This window comes from Lissotriton helveticus, chromosome 5_1, assembly GCF_964261635.1.
Source record: "Lissotriton helveticus chromosome 5_1, aLisHel1.1, whole genome shotgun sequence".
Lineage (NCBI taxonomy): Eukaryota > Metazoa > Chordata > Amphibia > Caudata > Salamandridae > Lissotriton > Lissotriton helveticus.
This window is the reverse complement of record NC_136065.1, coordinates 296279067-296291750: the sequence shown is the minus strand read 5'-3', so window position 1 is coordinate 296291750 and position 12684 is coordinate 296279067. Positions and strand designations below refer to the sequence as shown.

General features: G+C 42.4%; 1 protein-coding gene across 2 annotated transcripts in view; it reads left to right on the top strand.

The window, feature by feature from the left end:
* The window catches only part of PEX14 (peroxisomal biogenesis factor 14), a 551896-nt gene extending 539662 nt beyond the window's left edge, over positions 1-12234 (top strand). For both annotated transcript variants that reach the window (XM_078642256.1, XM_078642255.1), the window contains exons 7-9: positions 54-151; positions 10302-10393; positions 11163-12234. In XM_078642256.1, the coding sequence (XP_078498382.1) occupies positions 54-151; positions 10302-10393; positions 11163-11625 (653 nt within the window). In that variant the 3' untranslated portion in view covers positions 11626-12234. The remainder of the gene's footprint in view (positions 1-53; positions 152-10301; positions 10394-11162) is intronic.
* Positions 12235-12684: the final 450 nt, after the last annotated feature.

The window sequence follows — 12684 nt, the reverse complement described above, 5'->3', positions numbered from 1 at the left end:
CATGAGGCTTGTTTAATCTGGATCGTTTACTTACTATTCTTTTCTCTCCTTAGTGACTCAGCTACAAGGAACACTGGCTTCCGTTCAGGAGCTATTACTGCAGCAGCAACAGAAAATTCAGGACCTTTCACAAGAGCTAGCAGCTTCTAAGGTAACACCTCTACTTTCACTGCCAGCTGTTCGTATAAGAAATATCCCCCTACCCATTTATATTTCCAATGAGATTGCTCCATTTCTCCAGCATGAAAAGTGTTCTTGTTTATAAATGTCTCCCATAGGCAGCAAATAATGATGGATAGAAATGCTTCCATTTTAATAACTCAAACCTCCTCTTCGTAAAAACCCATTCCAATGTTAAATGGCTTGTCTGTGCAATTGCAGAAGGGGACCAACCGTATGCTTGACCCCGCCCAAATACAGGAAGCATTGACTCAGGTCTTCCCTTCTATTGCTTTTGGGTTGTCCTTAATGTATCCCTTTTTACCTGTTTACTATCTAATAGCTACAACTCCCCTTTTGAATGCCCCGCTTTCATGTCCGACATTTCTTTTTTTAGACTTTAATCAACTCCCTGTCCTCTCAATTACCTCATTGTTTTGCTTCTTGTCCCACATCTTTCTTGCTTCTTTTTAGTTGACCCCAATCCACACTACTGCTTAAATACTTGTTGGGGGGAAACTTATAATAAACTCCCTATTATAGTATTTAGGGCCAGATGTACAACCGTTTTTTGCTGTCGCAGACGGGAAATCGGCACATTTGCGCCCGCTAAATGCATCCCATTTTCCTTTAAGGAAAACTGGATGCAGTAAAAAAAACTGCTTTATTTAAAAAGCGGTCACAGACATGTGGTCTTCTGACCCCAGCAGACCACCATCCATGGGAGTGCTAGCCATTCCCAGTAGGGTCTCAAATTGCACCTGCCTCGTGAATATTAATCCCCATTAGGAATCGCAAACAATATCTGAGACACTGTTGTAAATTCCATTTTGCGAGTCGCAAATTGGAATGGTCTTACATCTGGCCCTTAATCTTCTACAGCAATATGGCACTCCATTCTTGTTGCAGTGATTTATATTAAGACAATTGACCAGTATCTCAAATAGAACTTGTAGATGAACAATTGATTATTATAACCACGAACAGCTGCCAGTCTACTAGAGAGTAAACCTATATTTTTGTGCCCTGAAGGAGACCACAAAAAGTCATAAAAAGTTTGAAACCTTCTCCTAACTCATTTTAATAGGATTTCTTACCAATGTTATGCTGTTTGTTGCACTGTATCTAACAGGTTTACATCTTACTCAGCGCTAATGTTATTATTTTTTAACATCCAACTAGTAGTACTTTATTAAAATCTTTATAATGCCATCAAACAGCTAAAAACACACACGGAATAAAATATACCAATAAAATCGCAGACATTGAGGTCTCTGATCAAAACAGACAACGTAAGAGACTAAGATCCATTTATTCTAGAAACAGAATAAAACTATGCATCACAAGGAGTTTAAAACAAAGCTGGACATTTCAGACGTGATTTAGACAACAGGCATAGAGTACAAAGTGTCGGGTGTCAAGTTGTCAAGGCATATCAAATGGTTCAAAATAGAGCCCAACAAAGACCAGCAGGACGAGTCCCAAAACTGCAATTGCACTACAGGAGCAAATTAAAACCATGCATCACAAGGAATTTAAAACACAACAAAAATAGACATTGCAGATATAATTTCAGAGTGCATGGTGCCAAGTTGGCAATGCTTATCTAATAACTAAAGGCAGACCCCAACAGCGACAAGCAGCATGAGTAACAGAGGTGTAAACTTGCTAACGTGTCCCGTGCCGATCTGACAGCGATTGTAAAAGAGCATTTCTTACAGAGTGCAAGGTGCAACTTTAAGCCATTCACAAAAGTTCCCGTGATAGTTCAAGAACAATCGCAAATGGGCATTTCTTTCAAGGTGAGATATTGGCGAGCCATTTCAAATAACTGATGGCTGTAGAAACAAATTATAAGCAGGCCTTTCTTTCAAGGCCAGGTGCCGGACCTGTGGGCCAGCAGAAACATGGCTAACATTCAAAGTGCCAATTGTTAAGACTTACTAAGTGACACAAGACAGCGCCCACCTAAGCAAGACACTTGAAAAACAAAGGCTCAGATTTGTTTAGAGTGCCACCTGCTAATTCGAAAGTGATTGTAACCTGACATTTCTTCAAGGTGTAAAGGTGCCACGACGTCAGGCCGTACCAAATAACAGAGGACAGTGGAATCATTTGCAGGGTGGATGTCCCCGAGGGTGGGCAAGCGTCTCGCAACAGTCTTCCAGCTGTAGCAAAAAAATTGCAAATTTGTGCTTGTTCCATTGGGACGTCAGATGTATGTCATTGCCTCTTTACATGTTCTTATACCCTGTTGTAGAAAAATTGCCCTTAAATGGAACTTCCCCTGAAAGAGCAATGCTGGGCAACAACATACAATGTGCGCTACAGATTCCCAGGGATATGGGCACAGCCTGCACTGACCATGGGATCCATTGCGACCTGTATTTCCATAAGGCAGTATTAGGAGCACAGTAAACTGGAGGTTCTTTACAGCTTGTCTTCCCAAGGCTGCTTTCTGATATGGCTGAAAAGTAGTGGACTCGTGATGTGTCAAGCCCCTCTGCTCCCGGGATGTTTCTGATTTCATTAATGTCCTGTTCCCTTGATATGAGCTTGCCTTGCTCTTTTAGGGTCCCCTTTAGGTGCTGTGTTCTTACGAGTTGGTCGATTAGACATTGAGGTCAAATTCAGTGAGACTCTTGCATTGTCAAGGTACCTTGGCCAGTCGCTCTTTTTATCCTGGAGTATCACTCCCAAGGCACCTTTCATAGAGTCTGCATATTCACTGGCCACTTGATGGTAATAGTTAGCTAGATACTTTTTGCATTTGATATCCATTTTCACTAGGTCAAAGTCTAGGCTGATCAGTGTACGTGTGGTTGTTTTGGGGACTGTGAATATTGTCTTGTATGCAGCTGGGTGACAGCACGCTAATAGCCCTGTGAGCATACTAGTTTAGCTTGCTTAACAATTCAGATCCCCTCCACAAATGAGTTTGCAGATTGTGATATAATTTAGCTAAGGCAAACGTAGTTTTGGATGCTTTTTCTACCAGGACCGTGGCTTGCCAGTGTCTGACAACCGGAAACTGAGATAATTGTATTTGCAAGTCGTGCTTACATTTAGGGGGCCCAACTGCAATGCCAGCTGATTTTTCTTGACTCTTTGGCTAAAGATCAGGACTTTGGGTTTTGCAGCATTTGTATGCAGAGAGTACTTAGTGTTAAAGGAGTGTAGTATGCCCAGGACCCTCTTCATCCCCATTCGTGTTTGATCCAATAGCACCAGGTCATCAGCACACTAAATGATGGGTAATTTGGTGTGGCCTAACTTAGGTGGGAAGATGTTTCCCTTCCGTAGCACTGCACCTAAGTCCGCTTTATATAGATTAAATAAGTTGGGAGCAATGACGCAACCCTGCTCCAGGCCTCTGTTTGTATATATTTTTGCCTTGCCGTGAGTTTGAGTTATCTTAGTCCAGACCAAAGTTTCCGTGTACAACACTGGGATAGCTGCCAGGAGATGTCTTGGTATTCCACAATCCACGAGTTTGGTCCAGAGGATGTTCAGGTCAATTTAATCGAACCCGGTGCTGTAATCGATGAAGCTGGCACAAAACGAGGGCGTGGATTTTTCAGTGGCCTTGGACCCCAGGTAGGAAAGAGCCATCACATTGTCCATTGATGGGGAGTTCAGCCTGAACCCCATCTGATAGCAGGGGATGATTGTCATTGATCCAGTTCATATAGGAGCACCTTCGCAAAGGCCTTACCATCCACGTAAGGTAGAGCAATTAACCTGTAATTTTAGGTGAGGTGTTGGTCCCTTTTTTATGAATTGGATGCTACATGGAGCCTTTCCATGATTCAGGGATGACAGAAAGCAGAATACATGTGTCGAAGAGATGGTGCATGTAGGGTGCCCAAAATAGCCGGTCTTCCTTAACCCCTTCGACGCTCATGACGAGCTGGGCTCGTCATGGCGTAGCCTCCTCGCACGCTCATGACGAGCCCAGCTCGTCACGTAAAGTGCGGTTTTTAAAAACCCAGCGTACGGGCGGAATTCCGCCCGCACGCATGCGGTTAAAGATGCTCCCAGGTAAGCTGTATGGGCCCAGGGCCACATCTTTCCAGATTCTCTTCAGGATGCTTAGCGTCTCCTTTTCGGAGACTACAATTGGTTTCTCCTCCAGGCCCTCTAGGGAATTAGCAAGTGAGTTCTTGATGGTGGCCCTTGTTTTAGTGGTGTCTACATAAAGGTTTGATACAAGACCAACCTATTTGTCGGCGGGGACAGCGTTCTCCTTGTCAGTGGTTGTACTTGCCAGGTTGTTGACATAGTCCAAGAATTCCCTGGACTTGCTAGGTGCTAGCAGTGAGTATATATATTTCCACTCCTTCTCTAGTTGTTTTTGCTTTAGCTCCCAGACTAACTTTTGATGTTTTTTCCTTGCGTCTTTTAGCTTGCTTTCTGTATTGGGGCCCTTCCCTCTTCTGCAAAGGAGCTCTGCGAGGCACTACATCCTTTTGCTCTCCATGAACTCTAAACTCACAAAATGAGGTGAGGGCCTTCCTCTTTTGGGCACACAATGTTGAATTTTGTGCTTATAAGATGTTAGAGCTCTGTGTTGCTTTGTAACCATTGTCCCCCAGTGTTTATCAACAGGGTGTAATTTGTGTTCCAAAGCTGGGGGAATGAAAGTGGATTTCCATTGTAAGTACCTTACTTTACAAACCTGGCCCCATTTGACTCTTTTTGTTAGTGGCCCAACATTATTTAGTTGTGGTTGGCCAGCTGGATTGTGCCTTCTCTGTGTTATTGATGTCACGTTAACCACAATAGACCATGGATGGTGGTCACTTTCAGTTCCATGATGGACTTGGTAACTCTCGCATCTGCTTAGCAAGTTCTTGCTTAAGAAGATGTTGTCCAATGTAGATGTTTTTGAAGGTGGCCTTTAGATTATCCTCCGGAGTGCCTTTTTGGTTGGCCGAGCCCAACTCAAAATCACTAATGCAAGCTTCTAATATGTTGCTGGATCGGTCCTTGCAGAATTCCCGTGGTTGGCACATGTTTTGTGTCTTAAAGTAATCTGCCACAATGCACTCAATGTCCTGAATGATCATAGAAAAGAGTTTATATCAGATTGGTGATATCCATTGTCACATCCCTGCGTGGATTGGCATACCGATTTACCACCATGATGGAAGTTGGTGCTCTATCCATTATCAGGTCTTTGAGTTTGAGGGTCTGCACGTCACAGGTAGAGTTCCTCAATTCCATTAATTTTACCTGCAGATCCAGTTTCACGTAGACAAAGAAGCCGCCCTTTGGTCTTGTAAACAAATGTGTTTCTTAATAACTCATGATATTATTTTTCTTTATTGTTTTTATTTAGCACTTACGTTATGTATAATTCGCCATTACTATAGTTTCATTGCTTGTAGTAGTTTCTAAAATCACTCTTTCTTATATTCTTGGAGTAAGTATTATAATAGCTCTGAGATGTTTTGAGAGCCTGTAGTGCTTTTTATTCTGCGTGCCCCACACATTTTTTTTTATAGCAGCTATTGATTTGAAATCTCACTTAAAGTGCATTTTTGTAGTCTGTTAACCTTTCATTATAGGACACACATTTTTTATGATTATGAGTTTCGCATAAGCTTATTTGTGGAGTTCGTAGTGAACATTGTATCTGCCTTTTAGCTAACCATACTTGTTGCATTGTCGCAAGTCATACTTGGATTCACGGGAAATTTTAACCTATAGTTCAATTTTTTGTTTGTTTCTTGAACTCCCTCTGCCAGGCAACCTACTCTGTAGTTTTGTGAATGCCCCGGGGAAGGGAGGCGCTGTTTACCTTAAAAAAGCTCACAGACTTGGAATTGTGTATTTCGTCTGTTTCTAAGGTGGCTTACATTTTACAGATATAGCTGCTCGTTTTGGTTTTTATAAACTTTAGATCGTTTTTTCTCTTTTTATGTCAAACATATACTGGAACTGAGACTGTCTTTGCGACACTGGTCAAACGGGAAACTGTGAACGGATTTAGTTAATTGATCGATGCAGTATGGTTATTATTATCACTTTTGTGTGCATGATCACAATAACGTCTTTGCTGATTTATTTATCAGCACAGAAGTTAATAGTTGCTGGACCTTTCTTTTGGGTGGTATTTGGCAAAATCTTTCACAAAATGGGAACTTTATACAACACTTCTGGCAATAAGATTTCATTCTGATTTTAATGAGTTTACCAGAAATTAAATCTTGATATTTAGAACTGCTTTAGATCGGTTACGGTTAGTATCTTACCAAAGGAGTTTGTTAACTGTCTGCTGTTAAAACTTCTATACATTGATATTGAGGGTTGCTTTCTTTGTATAGTTCATGCCTTTTCAAATGTAAGGACAGGAATTACAGTAAACCCCATTTAAATAGCTGGGACACTGCGATCTTACGTTATGTGCTCTCAGTTTTCCCTATGTACATATTGTTCTTTTCATTTTCTGCAGTGCCATATAAAACTGATTGCTTAAAAAGCTTGTTGTTCTATATAAACTGAATCTAAACATGCAATACAGAATGACAACTTGGGTCCTTTGTAGCAAGGTGGGGTCACAACCCGACTCCTGTCTCATTAATATTTATGAGGCAGGAGTCTTTTTTCGACTCCCTGCAAATGGCTTCAAATGAAGAGATTGGGGCCTGCAGGTGACAATAGAGCTGTTCTTCTTAACTTCTGGGGAAAGCGGTCTGGGTAGCATGCAGGTATCCCCTGAATCATTGCCCTACTCGCATAACATCTCACACAATGCAAAATTGGCATAATCACTAGGTGGAAGGTGTCCAAGGGAAACTTCCACTTTGAAAATGAGATACCATCTCTTTCAAGGAGTTGGTATCAAATCAGTGGTTTAAGGCTGAAATGATGTAAACCACTCATACATTCCATTGCAATTTGTTAGGAGGAGATGGGGGGGGTAGTCCCTTTTATTCCCACCTCCTTCCAAATTGCATGCAAAAAGAACAATTGACGGACAGATGGCAGAACAAGGTCATACATTCACCCCAGTACTGAGATCTGGGCCTAAATCTACCGTTTATTTTGCACCACATGCCATTTCAGTTTGAACCCAGCCATATGCAAATCGGGCTAGATCATGCGCCCAATGGGAACAGTGCAGCCCGAACTGCCAGGCCAGGTCCTCGCTGGACTGGAGACCAGCATCCTAGGACTGGTTTTGGGGTTTCACCCCATATCAGCCAGGATGGCTAAATGCCAGTGGCATGGAGAGCACGGGACCCACGTCTGGGCATACTTTCCCACTCGGGGTGGCCAATGCAAAAAGAACAACGTCATACATTCACCCCAGTACGGAGATCTGGGCCTAAGTCCATCGTTTTTTTGCTCCCCATGCCATTCCAGTTTAGACCCAGCCATCAGTTGCTTAGGGTATTTCGCCAAAAGTTATTTTTGACCCGTAATTCGTCATTTGTGGATTGCAACTTACTCTTTTGCTCTCAAAGTCTGTGATTTTGTGAATTTCATACTTTCTTATTTTACTGCAAAATGGCTTAAAACATTGGGCCCTTGCTATTTTAAACTAAAACAGGTCAAGGTCATGCGTTCTATAGACATTTGATCGCATGCTGTGTGCTACCTTAATTGGCAGTATTCTGAAACAAGACAGTAGTAGATAATAAAATAACACGGTTTTTGGATAAAAACAGTCCATGCCAGCATCCTCAAGTCCTTTACTACACTGGTCTACTGCACATGCATTGATCAAAATCCGCCCCGCATTCCACATGCAATAAAGATTGCACCAACATTCCAGGGACAATATTTGGGAGATCGATGAGTGGAAGTTTTGATTGAACAACTAGCAACACAAGAACATTTTATCTTCAGTTGACCGAACTTTAAATAATGAAGAATGCCTTTGCTATTTTGTCAGTCTCACTCGCTAAGATTTCCAAGCCCTGATAATGAAGAATGAAGTGGATAGACTCTGGAAGCATTATGAAATGAGTGATGACAGAAATGCAGATAAAAACTTGGCTATGCCTTGATCATAAAGGTTATAGTAAGGATAGTATTAAAAGAACATAAGTATATGGAATGCGTGCAAATGAAGTCGAAAAGGCTATTTCCATGATCTTGAGTACGGTATTATCTGAAAACCATTCACCCCAGTCTGACATGTGGAACACCTTCAAGGCGAGAGCATCTATAATGATCGATTTGGTTTGTAAGATATCAGTTTTGGGTGCCTGGGTTCCACAAATAGAATATAAGCTAGGACAACGGCTGATCTTTAGGGACTGGAGCAGGGTGTGTTTCAACAATAGCAGGACCTCACACATTCTTTAGACTATAAGAGAGCTAACTTTGCAGTTTGGATACTGGATTTTGCTTAGTGGTCCATCAATGAGAACATGTATACGAGTACTCTTCGTGGTGACTTGTCAGTTGTGACCAAATGTGAAGGATGCCACTGTAGGAGCAGTTTCACTACACTTTTGTACTCAAGAAAGGTGGCATTGTTCGTCAGAGCTCCTACAGAGGCCATACGAGTCTGTCTCTTACTCACTTGACTAGCCATACATATTTTATAGTAAATACACCCTTTGCATTTGGATACATTTTTAATTCTGTGAGCTAGGTAGCAATTCGTAACTAACTGAAAAAGTGCCTTTGCACATGGTGGGTGAACTGCTTTGTCACCGTGGCACACCTCAGAAAGAGGGCACGTAAATAATTTTTTTTTAAAAAAAACATTTTGTTAAAAAATGCAATTTCTTGAAATGCCTTTGTCAGAATCTTCAGCACCAATGAGGAATAGCAAGCTTTTGCAAAGTCAGTAGGTTGGGTTTGTGCTTTGGCAATGCCAAAAGGTTTGGACTTATTGTTCAAACATATGCGATTATAGGCATTCATAAAACACTATTTGTATAGGTGCATACTCAAATGCTGTTTCAAATTAACGCAGCCCCCACTGCCTTGCCATTGTTGGGAGATAGGATCAAAAATGATTGGTTTCTGTATAGATTGCATTCAGGATATAAACAATTGAATGTGACAAACACAGCAATGATTGTTTTAAGTTATAAAATAGTCCCTCATGTATTCCAATAGAAGCACTTCCTCGAACAGCATGAGGTGAAAGGATGCCCTCTGGGTGGGACCTGTACCCATGCTCTGTGTAACTTGCAACAGTACGTCTTGCACACAGCTGACCTGTGAAGCTAGACCTAAAAAAAACAGAATTGCTTATTCCTGGACCATAATCAAAGCATTCACTTCCAAAGGACACCTGTTAAATGTGAGTCACGTACAGCGCTGGCTTTCCTCTGTGACTGCCCAGGCTCTCAGTAGTTTGATCTATTTTATAGATTGAAAAAATGAAACTATAGGAAGAATGAACAATGAAGGTTTACTATTAATGTAAAGGAGGCCGTTGATCATATTAAAGTGTTTGTGTTTTAAAAAGGATCACTTTAGGCGGGAATGTGCATAAGGGGGTTCTTGTCTTTAAATCCGCCCTGTTTGTAGTTGTTCTAGAACCCTTTGCAGTGGTTTTGAAGAATTCTTTAATTTAGATGCAGTGTTCTGGAAGGTCTGATCACCTAAATTAGCACATCTTAATTTGGTAACTGACAAAAGTGAGAAGGCACTGGAACAGATGTGATGGGATGTGATGTAGAGCTGAAGCCTTCCCTAATAAAGATGTCCAGTGTTGTATGTAGTCTTTAAGACAGATCCATAGTACCTTGAAGGAAACACCCTTCTGGATGAGAAACAAGTGAAGAGAAGTCAACTGTGAGCAGATACTAGATGACGAGGGAGGACAAGGAGTGATCTTAATAATCTGGAGTTGACATATGAGATACTGAAGAAGATCAAGGCAGATGGAGTTGCAGTAGTCCTGGCAAGATTAAATTACTGCTAGTAATGTCACCTTTTGCTTTTCCTAAGGAAGGAAAATAATGATTTTACCCAGTCTTCAAGTGAAAGAAGCATGTCAGCGTTAGCTTCAGCACCTGGGAGTTGATAGTTGCTGGTCAAATCAAAAATAAAAATTATACCTAGTTTGTTGGCATAAGTAGGGAATGCCATGGGGCCCATGGACTGAGGTTACCTAGAGAGTATATTGTATTGCCATAACTTACAAGTCTCTACGTCCACTTCCCCAGACTTCTTCTTCAACCAACTGGATCCTGGAATCTCAGAACATCAGTGAGCTGAAGGCTGAGATCTACTCACTCAAAGGACTGCTTCTGAACAGGTAAGAAGGGAAAGTTTGTGGGTAGAATAGAGCAATGAGGACATGTGGCTAGCTGATGCAGAATGACTGGGCGGCAGATGATTGCCCTTGTTGTTTTTTGGTTAGGTTAGGCAACACTCCTTCCACTTATTCAGTGCATCACAACGGTTGGGGGGAAGGGGATCTATTGTTTCATCAGTTTCCCTGCAGGAACCTGTTGGGCAACTATTTGGGTGGAAGAGTGCTTAGACCTACATTGGTAGGAGTAGACAGATGACATATAGTTACACAGTGACTAAGGAGCAGCTGAGCTTGTACCCCGTGTGACCATTATTGCTCTTCTTTCCAGTTGCCACGAAGGGCCACAGAAGATGGCACACAATATCCCCAGATAGAAGTGGTAGCGTGTTTTCCTATTCCATTTGAAAAAAACTGCTGTTTGCATTTTTACCTATGCAGAAGTGTCTTCCTCTTACTGCAAGTCATTAAAGGCCGAGCTTGACTGCACAGTCGCTGACCAGCCAGAGAACCAGGTGTCTCAAGTTTGCTGTAATACGACTTAAGGGCCACCTGCACGTCTGTGCATATGCCTGACATTCTGCCCCAATTGGCTAGACACACACACAACAAGGTTTCCCCGGCTTCTGTGTGCCATTCCCAGAGCCCCATACCGATTTACTTTTTTATCTAGTTGGTAACCTTCCTTAGATACTTTTTTTAATGGGCTTTCCTAAACCACCTAACCAACTTCTGTATTCATTCTCATTTTAAATATTTCTCATCTTTACAGAAGACAGTTTCCGCCCTCACCATCGGCACCCAAGATCCCTACGTGGCAAATTCCCGTCAAGTCCTCAACAGTGTCCAGCCCTGTGGCCCTCAACCATAATAGTAGCAGTGACATCTCCCCGGTCAGTAATGAGTCCAACTCCTCCTCGCCGGTTAAGGAAAACCACAGCCCAGAGGGGGCACCAATGAACTGCCACCTCTTGAGCGGCATGGAGGAGGGGGGGACAGCGGAGGTTGGCGTGAAGGGGCAAGTGCGAATGGAGGTACAAGGAGGGGAGGAGAAGCGAGACAGTGGGAACGAAGAAGATGAAGAGGATGACGATGATGATGTTGACCATGTTGATGAGGAAGACTGCCTTGGGGTGCAGACGGAGGATCGACGCGGGGGTGATGGACAGATTAATGAGCCAGTGGAGAAACTGCGGCGCCCGGAAGGAGCAAGCAATGAGAATGAGATGGACTAGGCTGTATAGTGTGTGCGCGACATGGGATTTACACAGAACGGGACTTGCTGCCCCGTTGGATTACACCTTGATGCAGAATCTTTTGCTTGATTTGCAATTTGCATTAATTTATCTCTCATAGAGTTTGATTGTCCAGTTAGCAAAAGAGTCTGGCCCACTTCTCGCTCCTGTGATACATTTTGAGCGTACGGAGACTGCTACATGTGGGAAAATCACAAAGTCGGTTCCTCTCTATCCATAGCACTTTTTCATCCCCGGCAAGTCCCACTCCCTTTCTCTCATTTTGAGATCCAGCTGCCATATGCAGCATCATTATTTCTAAAGCAGGATACTTCAGTGTGATATATGTGAAGAATCTCATTCCTTGGGGAAAAAGCCATGCGCGTCATGTAGACCGGAAAAGTGCTAGTGAAGGGGGTCCTTCTTGTGCATACGCAGTGAAGTTGAGGGAGTCCTGCCCCTGCCAACCTCACCTACACCCACTCGCATCTGCAGGTACCCATGCTGACATCCATCATCCACACACCATGCTCGTTTATGTGCTAATGTGTAGATTTTTGAAATCATTTACAAATGTATATAATTGTAATAAATATGCGTCCTACTCTTCTTGGTTCGTATGTGTCTGTATTATGGTATATACAGACGGTCAGCTGCATCTGATGTCGACATCTCGTTCTTGGTATCTTTGGAGCATGCGAACTACGTCATTGGGGTTGGAAGATGCCGTAGAGCGGCATTTTCAAAAAAAGAAAATGTTCTCGGTGCTCTGTTTTTTCTTTGTCTTTCCTTTATTTGTGTATGGCGTTCACTGCTTGGCACTGGTTTTGGGATGGTTGAGTGAATGAATTACAGGAGCATAGTTGTCTTTTATACTTGCACAAAATCAAGCCGAGGTGGTTGCTGAAAGAAGTCAATATCCTGACCTTTATGAAATCTTTAAAAGTTTGTTTTGTAGCGTAAAAGTTGAGCGTTTAAGTTCCAAAGAGCAGCGGCTTGTGAGTGCAGGGATATTCCCCATACTGTTTGCTTCTCGCCGAACAAAGCAAAGATACAGTT